This window comes from Anabas testudineus, chromosome 15 (genome assembly GCF_900324465.2).
Source record: "Anabas testudineus chromosome 15, fAnaTes1.2, whole genome shotgun sequence".
Taxonomy (NCBI): Eukaryota; Metazoa; Chordata; class Actinopteri; order Anabantiformes; family Anabantidae; genus Anabas; species Anabas testudineus.
In genome coordinates this window covers 2,703,548-2,717,038 of record NC_046624.1, presented here as the reverse complement: position 1 = coordinate 2,717,038, position 13,491 = coordinate 2,703,548, and the positions used below count along the sequence as shown (strand labels likewise).

The window sequence follows — 13,491 nt, the reverse complement described above, 5'->3', positions numbered from 1 at the left end:
AACAATCAAAAAGAAACAGATGCAAAATCCAACCAATGTTATTTGTTAAGTATGAATAAATAGCTTTGTTAAAATGGAAGCAGAAGCAGTGAAATAAAGCGGGCTGTCTCATGTAACATTTACTCAGCTATAATAAGTTATTAGCTAAATTATTTATCTTCCATTTATGGATGCAGAAATGGGGGTTAATGTAAATGTGTGGAGAAAAAGCACAGTTTAAGTCTTTGTTGGAGTGTTCCTTTTTCTAAATCATTGACTCTGGAACCTAGTGATGGGCTTTTTCAGCCAACCCCATCTCCTTGTTGGATTACGTTCCTGTTCACCTAAACTGCAAGTGCAGTTATAGTAAGCACATAACCATGTAACAATTATCGTAATGCTTCTGTGCACCAAAGAGGTGAAATGATGATTTGCAAGTTTTTATACCCAATGTAACGTGGGTTACGTTTGTCCAGTGAACTAAATGTGATCCAACAATACTCCAAGTATGGATAAACAGTATACTTGGTCTACACTCTCTTTGTCAAAACCCTCACCTATTCCTTTTCTTCCCCTCCATTCACATGCTGATCGTCCCTCAGGAGAAATGTACGGGGAGGAGGAGGATCTGGTCGAGGAGAGCGGCGCCAGGGCCAGGCCAGGCTACAGACTCAGGTCTCCGTGGACCGGGACCTCCGGGGCGAATCCAGAGAACGCCGGCGGCTGACAAAAGGACGGTCTCTGGAGCATGATCCTGTTGGAGGAGGTGGTGGAGTAAGACGGACAGAAGAGGAGGGTCACCACCTTGGGGCTCCCTCTTGCCAAGCAGGGCCCATACCCCCTGGAGGCCGGGGATACCCTGTGCCTGTGCAGGGTTGTGGCGTGGGTATAGTAGGGAAAGTTGGAGATGGTGTTCGGAATGGTCAGAGGACGGTGGGTGGGGTTGGTGGGCCTCATGAACACACCCTTGCTCAGCAAGGCGCTCCCCCTGAACTCAGAGAACCCCTTGGTTCAGGCCCTGGTTCAGTCCCTGGCTCAGCCCCAGGCCAGGGACCTGTAGTGAGACGGACCAAACGGGAGAAGGCTGAGAGCATGCTACGTAATGATTCGCTAAGCTCTGACCAATCAGAATCTCTGCGTCCGCCACCGCCAAGGCCCTACAAGTCGAAACGCGGGCTGGGGGCTGGAGGGAAGAGGCAAACCAGTGTCAGCAGTTCAGAGGAAGAAGGAGGGACGACGCCTGAGTACAGCAGCTGTGAGGATGCTGAGATCGAAAGTGTCAGTGAGAGAGGTGAGTGACATCAATCCTCGCTTTCTGTTCATGCAAAAAAATGGTGGAGGGAATAAAAAGCACGGCCAGCTGTCATTTCATTGGTATATTCAGGTTCCATTGGAACTTATTTTGATGAGTCACTAAAAATATATATCTTATCTTGTAATATTTTGTATCTGTACATCTCTCTCTATCTCTACAAAAAGAGATTAAAAATAAAACCAAACATGACGGAGCTCACATACAATCAACAGACAAAGAAATAGTTACAGTCGGCAGCTGATTTTAGGGCCACGCAATGATTCCTGGGGAACATAATCTTAACGGTTGCCTTGATTTAATTATCACTAGGCACCCAGGAGCGCAGTGTCTGCTACAACTACATTACACTGTGTAAATCAACCTTATTAGGCCATTAGGAAATAAAAACAAACAAAAAAAAAAACATTGCACTGAGTCATTTACAAGCCTCTTCAATCAGATCTGTTGTAGTAATACTATTAATTAAAGGAAGCAATGAGATTATGTATTTTGCATATGTACGCTGCATCAGACACTGCATTTTAGGTGTGTGTGTGTGTGTGTGTGTGTGTGCATGCATGTGTTTGAACACTCCCACTTAACCAGCGTATCTAGAGATGTGAATGTAAGAAGTGGAGGGAGCTGTTTAGTCTCAGTCTGCCGTCTTCATTCAGACTTTGTGAATCAGGAGGCACATCTCTGCTTTAACTCTTTGTAAACTGTGATCAGAGCAGGTAAGGCTGCTTTGATATGACCTAATGAGTCTGTAAAATACTGCATTTGTTGACCTGTCTTATGTTCTTCATATTTAAAATACACACCAAAGTACTCATCAAGTGTCTATATGCAGTTATTTTCCGGCAGTATTTTCTGTTACAGGAGATGTGGTAACTCGCGTTCACAACCGAGTGTGAACCCATATGTGTATCTGAATATTTTCCTTCGTGTCATATTGCATTGTTTTCAGCTTGGTCCTGAGGGGAGGGAATCCCACACAGTTCGTGCATGTATGTGTGCATTAGTGTGTCTGTGATGGGGCAGTTTGACCACAGTTGATCCCAGAGTTGACCTTGTGTGGACTTACATATGTCCCCAAGCCTGAGAACATGCTATTGTTTGTACCCTAGCCTTGTCATGTTCGAGGTCTGTTATGTCACTTTGTTGCAGAGTGTGCCAAGGCGCTTGGAGTCACTCATATGAATTCAAGGAATATTCTGCCAGTCCAGTCCTTCTAGAGTCGCTGCAATGCCACACACTAAAACCAAATGCACTGAGTAGATCTCATGGTTGGATCTGTGCAATGTAGCAGAATGTGTCATCTATAAAACTGGTAATTCGAACAAGGTGATCATGAAAAACTGTTGCAGTCACCAAATGTTTTGGACAGTAGTAAAAGGTCTCATGTCCTTAAAACCTTGGCAAGATCTGTGCTGTAAAATATTTTAAAACAACAAAATGATGCCACAATCAAAAGACCACAGAATTATCTTTTCTCTAAATGTGTATCAACTCTAATCATGCTTGTGGCCTGGTTCATGTGACGATTATCTGAGCAAGGTCAAGAATATGCTGTTTTAAATACAATTTTAAATTAAATTTAAAGTAAACCAGGCTCAGTCTTGTTTACCCTCAACTTATATTCGTTTTTAGGCAATTAATGATATATTATTGTAGTAAACTTTTCTATTCTATTAAAATAAATCCATGCTAAAATTCTTTCCCTAATAATAAAAGTAGATTTGTTATAGTAAATGTTTATCACCCACTGATTACTGACTGATAATTCTTCATGCCCTCTCTCCTATTTATTTTTAAAACCTGTAGTTTCACTCTTCAAAATAACCTTTACAGTATTTCACAAATACAGTGAATCTGACTTTAACCATGCGTATTCTACATTTCGACTTCACTGTTACCACTGGATAAGAGGGTGGATGCTGTACCAGCCTGGACCTACACCAGACACTGTTACATCAATCAAGTGTAGGTTTAGAATGAGAGTGTTCTGTCAGACCAGGTTTTAAACACACCACTGTGGCAACAAGACGTTGCTTCCTTTTTTAGCTTGAGACAGAGGCCGCATCAGCCCTGAGATGTGGTTGCTGGCAGCCGAGAATTGTCCAGGTATGTAAATCATTGTAAGATCAGTGTAGGAAAACATATACACACACTCAAATATGCAGTCCTTCACTGTACAGTAAATCCTATTATGATCTATGTGAGCATCACCCCACACACTAACACACAACACAAGGCCCTGCTTTGATAACAAGGAAGAAGAAAAGAAAGCATAAATAGTACATACATATGTACTTCATTCATTACTTTCACTTTTGTCTTCTGGTGTCCATGACCTTTTCAACCTTTACTGGATAAGAAATTCCTTAAAGGCTTTTGACAAGCATACAGTCACAGTGACCATCACCTTTTACCTTTGACCACCAAAATCTAATCAGTTCACCTTTGAGTCCAGGTCGATGTTTGTGCCAGTTTTGAAGAAATTTCCCCAAGATATTCCTGAAATATCATGTGCATGACAATGGGACAGATAGATATGCAAGAAGTCACACTGACTGTAATATTTGGCCACCAAAATCGAATCTCCTCATTCTTGAATCAGAATAAATACAGTATTTGAAGAAATTCCCTGAAGGTGTTTTTAAGATATCACATTCACAAGAACAGGCCAGATGTAAGGTCATAGGGACCCTGACCTTGGGAATTACAGACCTGTCTCTCGTCTTTTTTTCTCTCTATAATATCCTTGATGCTAACCAGTCTGACTTCAGGAGTGGTCATTCTACAGAAACAAGTCCTTTCAGACGGAAAAAACTGCAGCACAGTCATCTGTGCTAACTGTACTTGTACTTGCACCTGTCTGTAGCTTCTGACACTGTAAATCACCAGATGCTCCTGTCTGAATTGAGCATCTTGGATACAGTTCTTGACTAGCTCAAGTCCTACCTTGCCCAGGTCCTGGGCAAACCTTTAAGGTATCTTAGCTTGGCAAGTATTCAAGATAGTCAGTGCCCTTTTACAGATGTGCTGGAGAGCTCTGTTCTTGGCCTTCTACTCTTGTACCAAGCTCCTTGTGAAGGCACTCTCTCATTTTGGCAACTGCAATTCTTATATTGACAGGCCGGCCATCATGGGTAATTAAACCTCTCCAGAAAACCCAAAATGCAGCAGCAATAATCAAACCCGAGAACCCTAATTCATGTCTCTAGTCCCTCTCACCCGCTGCGCTCTGCCAACGAATGACATCTGGTATCCGAACCTCTCAGAAAAAGAGCTCAAGCAAAACCTTTTAGTGATCCCACATTGGTGAAACATGCTATCTAACTCTGCTCTCTCTCTACTCTACTCATTCAAAAAACTTTTCAAGACAAAAACTTTCTGCAAGCTCCCATGCACTTCTTCCTTATCTGTCTCTTATGTCTCATGAGACAATCATTTTTTCTCAGGCCACTTTACTTTCAATGTCTTCTACTCGACTTTGATTTGTTGCTTGCTTTGTACCTTACTTGTGAGTTGCTGCTGCTGTTGCTGATAATATCATCTGTGTAATGTAAAATGGAAATGTTTAGACCATGTTTTGGTTTATAGAATAAGTACAGTTTGGAGTAGGGTTTGTGTTTGGTTAGGGTTAGGGTGTGAATATGTGAATACATGTGAATACGATTCGATGATATGATGAAACCTGTGTATCAATATATATTATTATTTTACATTTCAATATCATGTGTCTAATTACATAACAAATGAACCCACATGGTGCCCTGTTGCTGCTAGTGACTTTGATCTTTTTTGTGGCCCACCCACTAGACTAAAAAAGCCTATAAATTCTGCAAATTCACACTCGAGTTAGGAAACTGAGAGCTTGGATGTCTGTCGTCACAGGGTTTGCTTTAAGATTACATAATGTCACTATAAGTTGTCACAACTAATTAACCTCGAGCCTCTTGGCTCCTAGGAACACTTTGCTGTTTTACTGCATGTCATAACAGTGTCGCTGAGGTCAGGCACACATTTCAACACCCCCCAGCCTATGTGTACAGACAAGGCTGTGTTTTTGGACTAAAGCAGGAGCTGAAGCTCAGCCATTGAAAATATTCATTCTAATAGTCTAATTATCAAAAAAAATATCCTGCTGGTTGTGAGGAAAATGCATCAGATCCTGTTGAGTGCTGCCTAAATGACAACTGCTCCTAAAAGATTGCAGTGAAGAAAATGAAAGTGGAACTGGGTTTTACAGTGCCTATAAAAAGTATTCCCCCCCTTGGATATTTCTTCCTTTTATTGACATTGTAAATCCATCATCGCCGATAAAAGTTGGTTACTTTGACAAAAAGATGTCAGAAAAATACCTCATTAATGTTAAAGTGAAAACAGGTTTCGAGAAAGTAATGTCAATTAAATAAAATATATAAAGTAAAATCTGTGTTTGCATTAATATTTACTCTTAATTGTGGGACTACTAGCACCAAATATCTGGGGTGAATATTGAATACTGACGGGTTAGGCTTATCAGAAAAAAGGCTTCAATTTGCAACAGAGCATAAAGATTAGACTATGGAGCAATGGAAGAAGGTCATGTGGACTGATAAAACACAGATTTGGGCAGTGGTCTGACTCTCCCATCATCAATATCACGATCGTGGGGGAAAATGAATGCAACTCTGTAGGGGAATAAATGTTTTGAATATATAATCAAAACTAAAGGCTGTCCAACGAAATATTAGAGTGTGGGATTTTTCTTTTTTTGAATGGGCAGTGTATGTTTTAAATTTTTAAGAGCAGGGGGCAAGGTGGTATAGTGGTTAGCACTGTCACCTCACAGCAAGAAGGTTTAAATCCATGCATGTTCACTTTGTACCTGCATGGGTTCTCTCTAGGTCGTCCACCATCCAAAGACAGACATGTTAGGCATGAATGTGAGTGGTTGTCTTCTCTGTATGTTGGCCCTCTGATAGACTCATGACCAGTCCGGGGTGTAACCCTGCCTCTCACCTCATGACAGCTGGGATAAGCTCCAAAGGACAAGTGGTTAAAAAAATGGATGGATGGAAATTTTAAATGCATTTCAATAAATAAAGTAAATAGTAATAATTACAATTTGAATTATTTTTCTAAAGATATATATAATATTCTGAATGCAGTCAATGTATGTATGTGTGTATGTAGCCTACTGCTTAAAAGCAAATTAAAAGAGTTAATAATAATAATATTTGAAATTGTAAATCATCCAAAATAAAAATATAAACCTGTGCTTATGCTCTTTAATGATACAACGCATCATGTAAATAATAATATAAAATATATAATCATATTTTGAAAATTGATACGTTGAACTCTTTATTATTTCTTTAGCATGCTTCAGCCTCCAGACTTATATATGTATATGATTTCTTTTAATGCTTTTTTGTATCTTTATAAGATGTTTGGTCATGTTGATGGATGTCGTGCCTCTGAGTTTTTATTTGGGTGTACATTGCTGCATTACCCCTGGAGTGATTCCACAACATCTAATCTGTAAAATATCTGGGAGGGATTTAAAGCATTTTAAAAGGCTTAGCTGTGCTTTGGTATCATCACTGTCTCGGTGGACCACTTGAGGCCGAGTCCTGCTGCTGCAGTGATAAATTCCTAATTCTAGCCCAGGCCTGAATATTCAATAAACGTAACCCTCTGCACTGTAAACAAATACCTTCTGAAGAGCCCCCAAATTTGGCCGAGCTCTGTATGAGAGGAGTCAGGCCGGTATGTGCTGTGTATACTGTTCCAATTTTATGCTTCGGTGTGTGTGTGTGTAGACAAAAGGGATGTAAAGGAGGTCATCATTTCTGCAACATCATCCATAACATCTCAGCTAGTGTCTTTTGTCTTGCAGGCGACTGGGAATGCTACCCACATGACCCCACTGTATGGCACGTAAGTTACTTTTTTTATGTTACGTTTACGTTAACACCCCTGGTGTTGTCTGTTGGTAATTGATTTTTCTATTTTTGTCCTTACCTTTACTTCATCAACTCAATTTAATTAGTGTAAAACACACTTTGCATGTACCAGACAACTTTTTTCCAGGTAATAACTACCAGACCCTGGATATTATGTTAGGCTTTAGTTAGCTACTGTGCATGTTTGCTGAAGGAAACATTGCAAGTTGTGTACTGGTATAATATATATGACATGTATGTCTTCTGAATGTCAGCATGTACATCTGTACATGTCCCTCGTTCTTTCTTACAGCATCCTGTAACCTGGCAGCCCTCCAAGGAAGGGGACCATCTAATAGGACGGATCACCCTCAGCAAGAGGAGCACTGCAATGCCTAAAGAAGCTGGGGCTCTGCTTGGGTTAAAGGTCAGATTCTGGATGAAAAACAATCAACCCAATACACACAAATTATTGTTTGTGTGTACTGTGTTGATTATTATTATTTTACATAAAGTGCAATTCAGTCACTGTTGTGTACGCGTGATGTCACGGATATGACACTAATCTCGCTCTCTCTTTAGGTCGTGGGAGGCAGAGTAACAGAGTCAGGGAGATTAGGTGCCTTCATCACTAAAGTCAAGAAAGGAAGTCTGGCTGATGTGGTGGGACATCTCAGAGCAGGTAGCCTGAACATTCACAACAATCAAACTGTTTGCAGGACCTCCCAAAAAATGGGATCTAAATGAGTTTCAGCTTGGCAAACAGTTATTCAATGTAACAAGATAAAAAAGGAAAAAAGTCACAACTTTGCCCAAAAACACCTAGACCCTTGACAGCCCACTTTGACTGAGTGTCATATAAAGTGTGGATAAAAATAATAACATCAATTCATAGGTTTGTTGTAGTTACATGAACCCTGGCTGCCATGATTCAAATGATGTCTTAATTCTGATAGATTGAAACATTAAAATGGCTAAATAATGGGCAGTCTTTGAGATCACGCCCCCCCATGAGCCTGGTTCAGTTCTCCATTATATACTTCATAACACTTTCTTCAAATCAAATCAATCCTTCTTCATTAAGGTCATTTAGAGCCAGAATAGCTTATTTAGCCCACACTGAATGAAAGATTTGACTGATTGTGTCTATTTGTATTTGTATCCCATCTGCCTTTCAACAGACTTACAAGTTTGGAACACATGAGCCAATATAGGATCATGTCAAGGACATACTGTATTTACTGTACAGTATGAAATGACAGAAAGACAGAAGTCCTTTAGGCTCATGACACACCAAGCCCGTACTTTTGGCACAAGTCAGACCAATGTCGGCAGCTTTGCCGCCAGTTGGACAGCTTTAATTGGCAGTGGCGGCAGACCACTCTGTGGCTGTTCAGCTTAACTAATGTATGAGAAATGTTCTTGATGAGAGGTAGCTATAAACTGTGCTGAGGAAGAGGCTGCTGCGAAAAAGCTAAGTTAACAATAATGAAAAAGCACTGCCTGGTGCTGCTTTAAGAGTTTGTATAGCTTCAGTCCCAGGTCTTCTTCTGCTTTTCCTTTTGAAATGATGCATAGAGACTGCTGCCACCTACTGGTGTAGAGAGTTATTTCCATTATTTTAGTTATTTATTATTTTAATGCCACTTTTTGGATTTGATAAAGGTGACATGTTTAAATCACTTTTAGTTCCGCACTGTTGGCTTTGTGTATATTAAAAGCACCATCACAAACAATTATCCATGCAAGTACAAATCTGATTTCAGGGGACGAGGTTTTGCAGTGGAACAGGAAACTGTTACCAGGGCTGACCATGAAGGAAGTATACAACATCATCTTGGAGTCTCAAGCTGAGCCTCAAGTGGAGCTGGTGGTATCCAGACCTATTGGGTAAGTCAGGAATGAAACCCACCTAAATGTCTTCCACATTGACTGGGGGCATATTCACAAGTCAGCATGTTACGCTGAATTAATTCCTTACTTAACCAGTGGTCTCAGAATTGGTTAACCTTGGATAAATTACAAGACAAGGACTTTCGACTGTGTTATGACTGAGTGACTGCATTCAAAATCACCTCACAGCTAGAAAAACCTGAGTTTGAATCCGGCTAGATTTTTATTTCTGTGTGGTTTGCATGTTCTCTTTGTACCTGCGTGGCTTTCCGCTGTGTACTTTTCAGCTTCCTCCCACACCCCAATATTTCCAGTTAGTTAATTGGTGACTCTAGATTGTCCATAGCTATGAATGTGAGTGTGAATGTTTGTCTGTCTCTGTATGTCAGCCCTGTGATGGACCTGTCCAGGGTTTACCTCGCCTCTAACCCCAGTGACAGCTGGGTTTGGCTCCAGCATCAGAGAATGGATGGATGGTTGAATAGGCTCTAGTAGGCATAGTTGAATTAGTCTATGAAGCAATGCTGTGTTATGACCTTATAGCTTTATTGACAATATATTCATCCTTCTTTTTATTTTGCAGGTCTGTAATGTAATCTTTTTAATTTCTTTGGATGTTGAAAGGACAATATGACTAGGTATTAGTGATAGGGAAAATGTCAGTGAAAGAACTCAATTTAAACCCAAGTAAATAAATACAGTTATTTTTCAGAGTTTATTTTCTATTTGATTACTTTCCTGCAGACTAAACTAAACTTAACTAGCTGAAAATATTTAACAACCTCCTTTTGACTATCATTTTAAATAAATTATAAAATAACCACCAAAATAAAAACAAATAAATAAATCAAGGAAACAACTAAATTTATTTTTATATAAGAAATAAAAACGTTTCTAAAAAAGCTTGAAAAAATTTCTCTCACACACACATTTTACTGTTTAATGATATGACAGTGAAGATTCTCAGTTATTCAGGTCACGGTTATCCCAGAATTGCTTTTCAGTATTAACTGGACGTTATAAGTTCTTCAAGCCTTCTATCCAGAAGGCATTATCAGTTCTGACACAAAACCTCTTCAAGAACTTAAAACAAGTCCAGTTGAAGTTATGCTATAAATGTTTTGAGATGCACAAATTTTTATATAATAAAGCTATTAGAAAATTACTTACCAATAAAATAAAGCATTGCAATCAAATATGTTCTGACACATCTGAAATAAATCCTCCAGGTGACACAATCTAGAATTAGATGTAAAATGATACTGAAATATTGATCAAATTCCACATTAAGGTCCTTTTCACACGACACTTTCTTCCGCTGTTACTCATTGACATTGTGCCTGTTTTTGTGTTGTAAGATAAGCTTATTGTAATTTTGTTTGGTCTTTATACAGTTTACACACTAGGGTTTCCCATATTTTCTCAAGATTTAACTTTATTTGCTCTATGATGGAAAAAAGTTGAATGTCTTTAATTTCTTTCCAAACACTCGCGAAGGGTTTATAGAAAATATCAGTAAGTAATCTGCCCATTTCATTAGGACTTCTCATGCTTATGGAAACTGTTTTGGCTTTGCTGGTGCCATTTTGTGTCCCTAATTGAAGTGAATCCCATTTATCAGGGATGCTAAGTGAAGCCAATATCGGCTTTATGGAAATGCCCGTTAAGCAAACTGAAAATACACTTTACGGGATGCAAAATGGCCAGTGCGAAATGTCCATTTATCAAGTGTTAATTAAAATGCTTTCTTAATTCTTAACTCCTTGGTTTTGAACATTAGAACACTGGGATTCATAAAGCAAACAATATTTATTTTATTTCATATTTATGTTTAAATTTTTTATTTTGAAATGGACTCCAGGCCAGCTTAGGGTCCATGAAACACTTATCAGTTTAATATTTGAGTTCACGTGTATAAAAACTAAAATATATATTGTTTGTCTGAGAAAAAAAAAAAGGTTATCAGTCTCATAGAGAGCCGAAGCTGGGAGGTGGAGCCTAGCTTATTCCAGTATTTATGCAAAGTGAGGCTAACCATGTTCTGACTCCTAATCTGTACATGTGAGTTGTTGCCCTTTTTCCATTGGAAAATGTTGTTCACATGTTCAGTTAACAGATAAAAATTATTTTAAATAGAAATGATCAGTTTCTATTCCCAAGATGATTATTCTGTTATTAAACTTCAAAATAAAATTCTGAACACAATTTTCGAAACTCTAATTATACTGATAAGTGTTACATAGGTTATCATGCATTCTTTATATGATAGAGCTGATATATTGGATTCTGGTGTTTCCCACGTAATCCTTCATTTTGGACAGAATTGATCTACAGTGTGGGCAGGACTCTGTTGGTGCTCATCCCATTATTATTTCAGACCACAATTGGCCTGGCAAACATATGTGAATGAGTTTGGGAAACACTGCAGTCATGAAAGGATCTTGGTTCTACTCACATCCTCACATTGCTTTTCCATGACTTTGACCCATATAACATTTTACTCTGGACGAGTTTTTTATTACAATGTTATGTTCCACCTGTAAACTGATGCTACATCAATGTGCATGTATGCCTGTGCATCAGACGCTACTGACTTTATTTAAAATGGTTAAATGTTAATATGGGAATGACTTGTGTATTTTTTGCTTCTATTTCAGTGATATCCCAAGAATCCCAGACACATCACACCCTCCATTAGAATCTAGTAGGTATCCGCTGAGGGATGTTGGAACATCTCTGTATTTTAATGTTTGTACTGTATGTCTGTATGTTCTCTGTATTTCTGCATCTTACTTGCATACACACTAGTACTTTACATACATCTTTTTACACTACTACCTTTGCTTATGTGACAACACGAACAAAGCCATTGTGTTTTCTCTAAATTTGTGCTTCACAGTGTCAGATATTATTTTAAATATTGCAGTATCAGCTCTGTTACTGGATACACAGATGCCAGGCACTTTGAGGCATATTGAGTTGTTCGAAACAGAGTGAATTGATGTAGTCAAAGCAATGTTAATGACTTTGACCAGTAAGTTATACTAGTGAAAGTGAAGTATGCTGAGCCCCAGATTCATTTGCCATTAAATAAAAGTATGTCAAATCTTTTTTTTCTGTCTTGTCTTCATAGCAGGTTCCAGTTCTTTTGAGTCACAGAAGATGGAGAGACCATCCCTAAATGTCCTATCTCCCTCCAGTCCCGGAATGCTCCCAGATGCTCCACATTTAATGCCGGGGCAACTCTCAGTGAGTCCATGCACTTTGATTGTAGATGTGTTAGATGTCTGTTAGATGTGTGTATTTGTGTTAAAATGAAGATGAAGCATAAGATTGGTTTGTATGTGTTTCCTGCTCAGGTGAAGCTATGGTATGACAAAGTGGGTCACCAGCTAATAGTCAACGTGTTACAAGCTATAGACCTTTCTCTTCGGCCTGACGGGCGACCAAGGAGCCCGTACGTGAAAGTGTACTTCCTCCCTGACCGCAGGTAGTCCAATTACCCCTACTGTTAATCCTTACATTAGCTATACTCCCAATGACATTGGGGTACAACCTGCATTAGTTTCCACTAGTTCACTATCACACACAGAAACAATCATCCACATTCTCATCTACAGGCAAATCCAAAGCCTAAACTGATAATAATTGAAAAAGCTGAACCACAATAGAGTAATTTTTCACACTGAATTCAAATTATGGATCGGTTTTCTTACTCTCATAAAAATCTAATTTGGGCAAAGGGTAAGCAGCCCGAATGGGTCAAGGATCAAGTAGCATAGCTGTTTTTAACAAACCTTTTTAACAAACAAGCATCTTTTAGCTGATTTTATTCCAAATAAAGTGATACACTATAAATATGTAAACAACTGCAAATATAACAGTAATATAACATAATCCATAATAATTAAAGTAAGTTCATCATAAACGGAACTCAGTTGACTATGTATGTTTTTAACACAGTGACAAGAGCAAACGAAGGACAAAAGCAGTGAAGAAGACCTGCGAGCCCAAGTGGAACCAGACGTTTGTCTACACTCACGTCCATCGCAGGGATTTTCGGAACCACATGCTGGAGCTGACTCTTTGGGATCAACCCAGGTCACCAGAGGAGGACAGCATCTTTATGGGAGAGGTACCACACACACACACACACACACACACACACACACTGTCCTAACTTTTTAAAGATCTGCTAACACTGCTCGCCACACAAGAGGACACACACACATGCACACATCTCCATTCTAGTTTCTAGGTCAGTATTTTTGATCTTCTGTTTGTTTTTAGATTAAATATTATAGTAATTGAGAGTAAGGGTCATGCTGGGAGTTTAAAAATCACTTTGTAAGTGCATGGTGTGATAGTTGACATAGGTGCCTTGTTATT

At 39.1% G+C, this 13,491-nt stretch overlaps 1 protein-coding gene across 7 annotated transcripts in view; it reads left to right on the top strand.

The window, feature by feature from the left end:
• The window catches only part of LOC113159612 (regulating synaptic membrane exocytosis protein 1-like), a 69,053-nt gene that overhangs the window by 31,116 nt on the left and 24,446 nt on the right, over window positions 1-13,491 (top strand). For 4 of the 7 annotated variants that reach the window (XM_026356395.1, XM_026356391.1, XM_026356397.1 and 1 more), the window contains 10 exons: window positions 582-1,270; window positions 7,164-7,204; window positions 7,523-7,636; window positions 7,792-7,891; window positions 8,976-9,099; window positions 10,600-10,617; window positions 11,760-11,806; window positions 12,236-12,351; window positions 12,462-12,592; window positions 13,066-13,237. In XM_026356395.1, the coding sequence (XP_026212180.1) occupies window positions 582-1,270; window positions 7,164-7,204; window positions 7,523-7,636; window positions 7,792-7,891; window positions 8,976-9,099; window positions 10,600-10,617; window positions 11,760-11,806; window positions 12,236-12,351; window positions 12,462-12,592; window positions 13,066-13,237 (1,552 nt within the window). The remainder of the gene's footprint in view (window positions 1-581; window positions 1,271-7,163; window positions 7,205-7,522; window positions 7,637-7,791; window positions 7,892-8,975; window positions 9,100-10,599; window positions 10,618-11,759; window positions 11,807-12,235; window positions 12,352-12,461; window positions 12,593-13,065; window positions 13,238-13,491) is intronic. The other 3 variants (XM_026356392.1, XM_026356394.1, XM_026356393.1) reach the window with 3 other exon arrangements.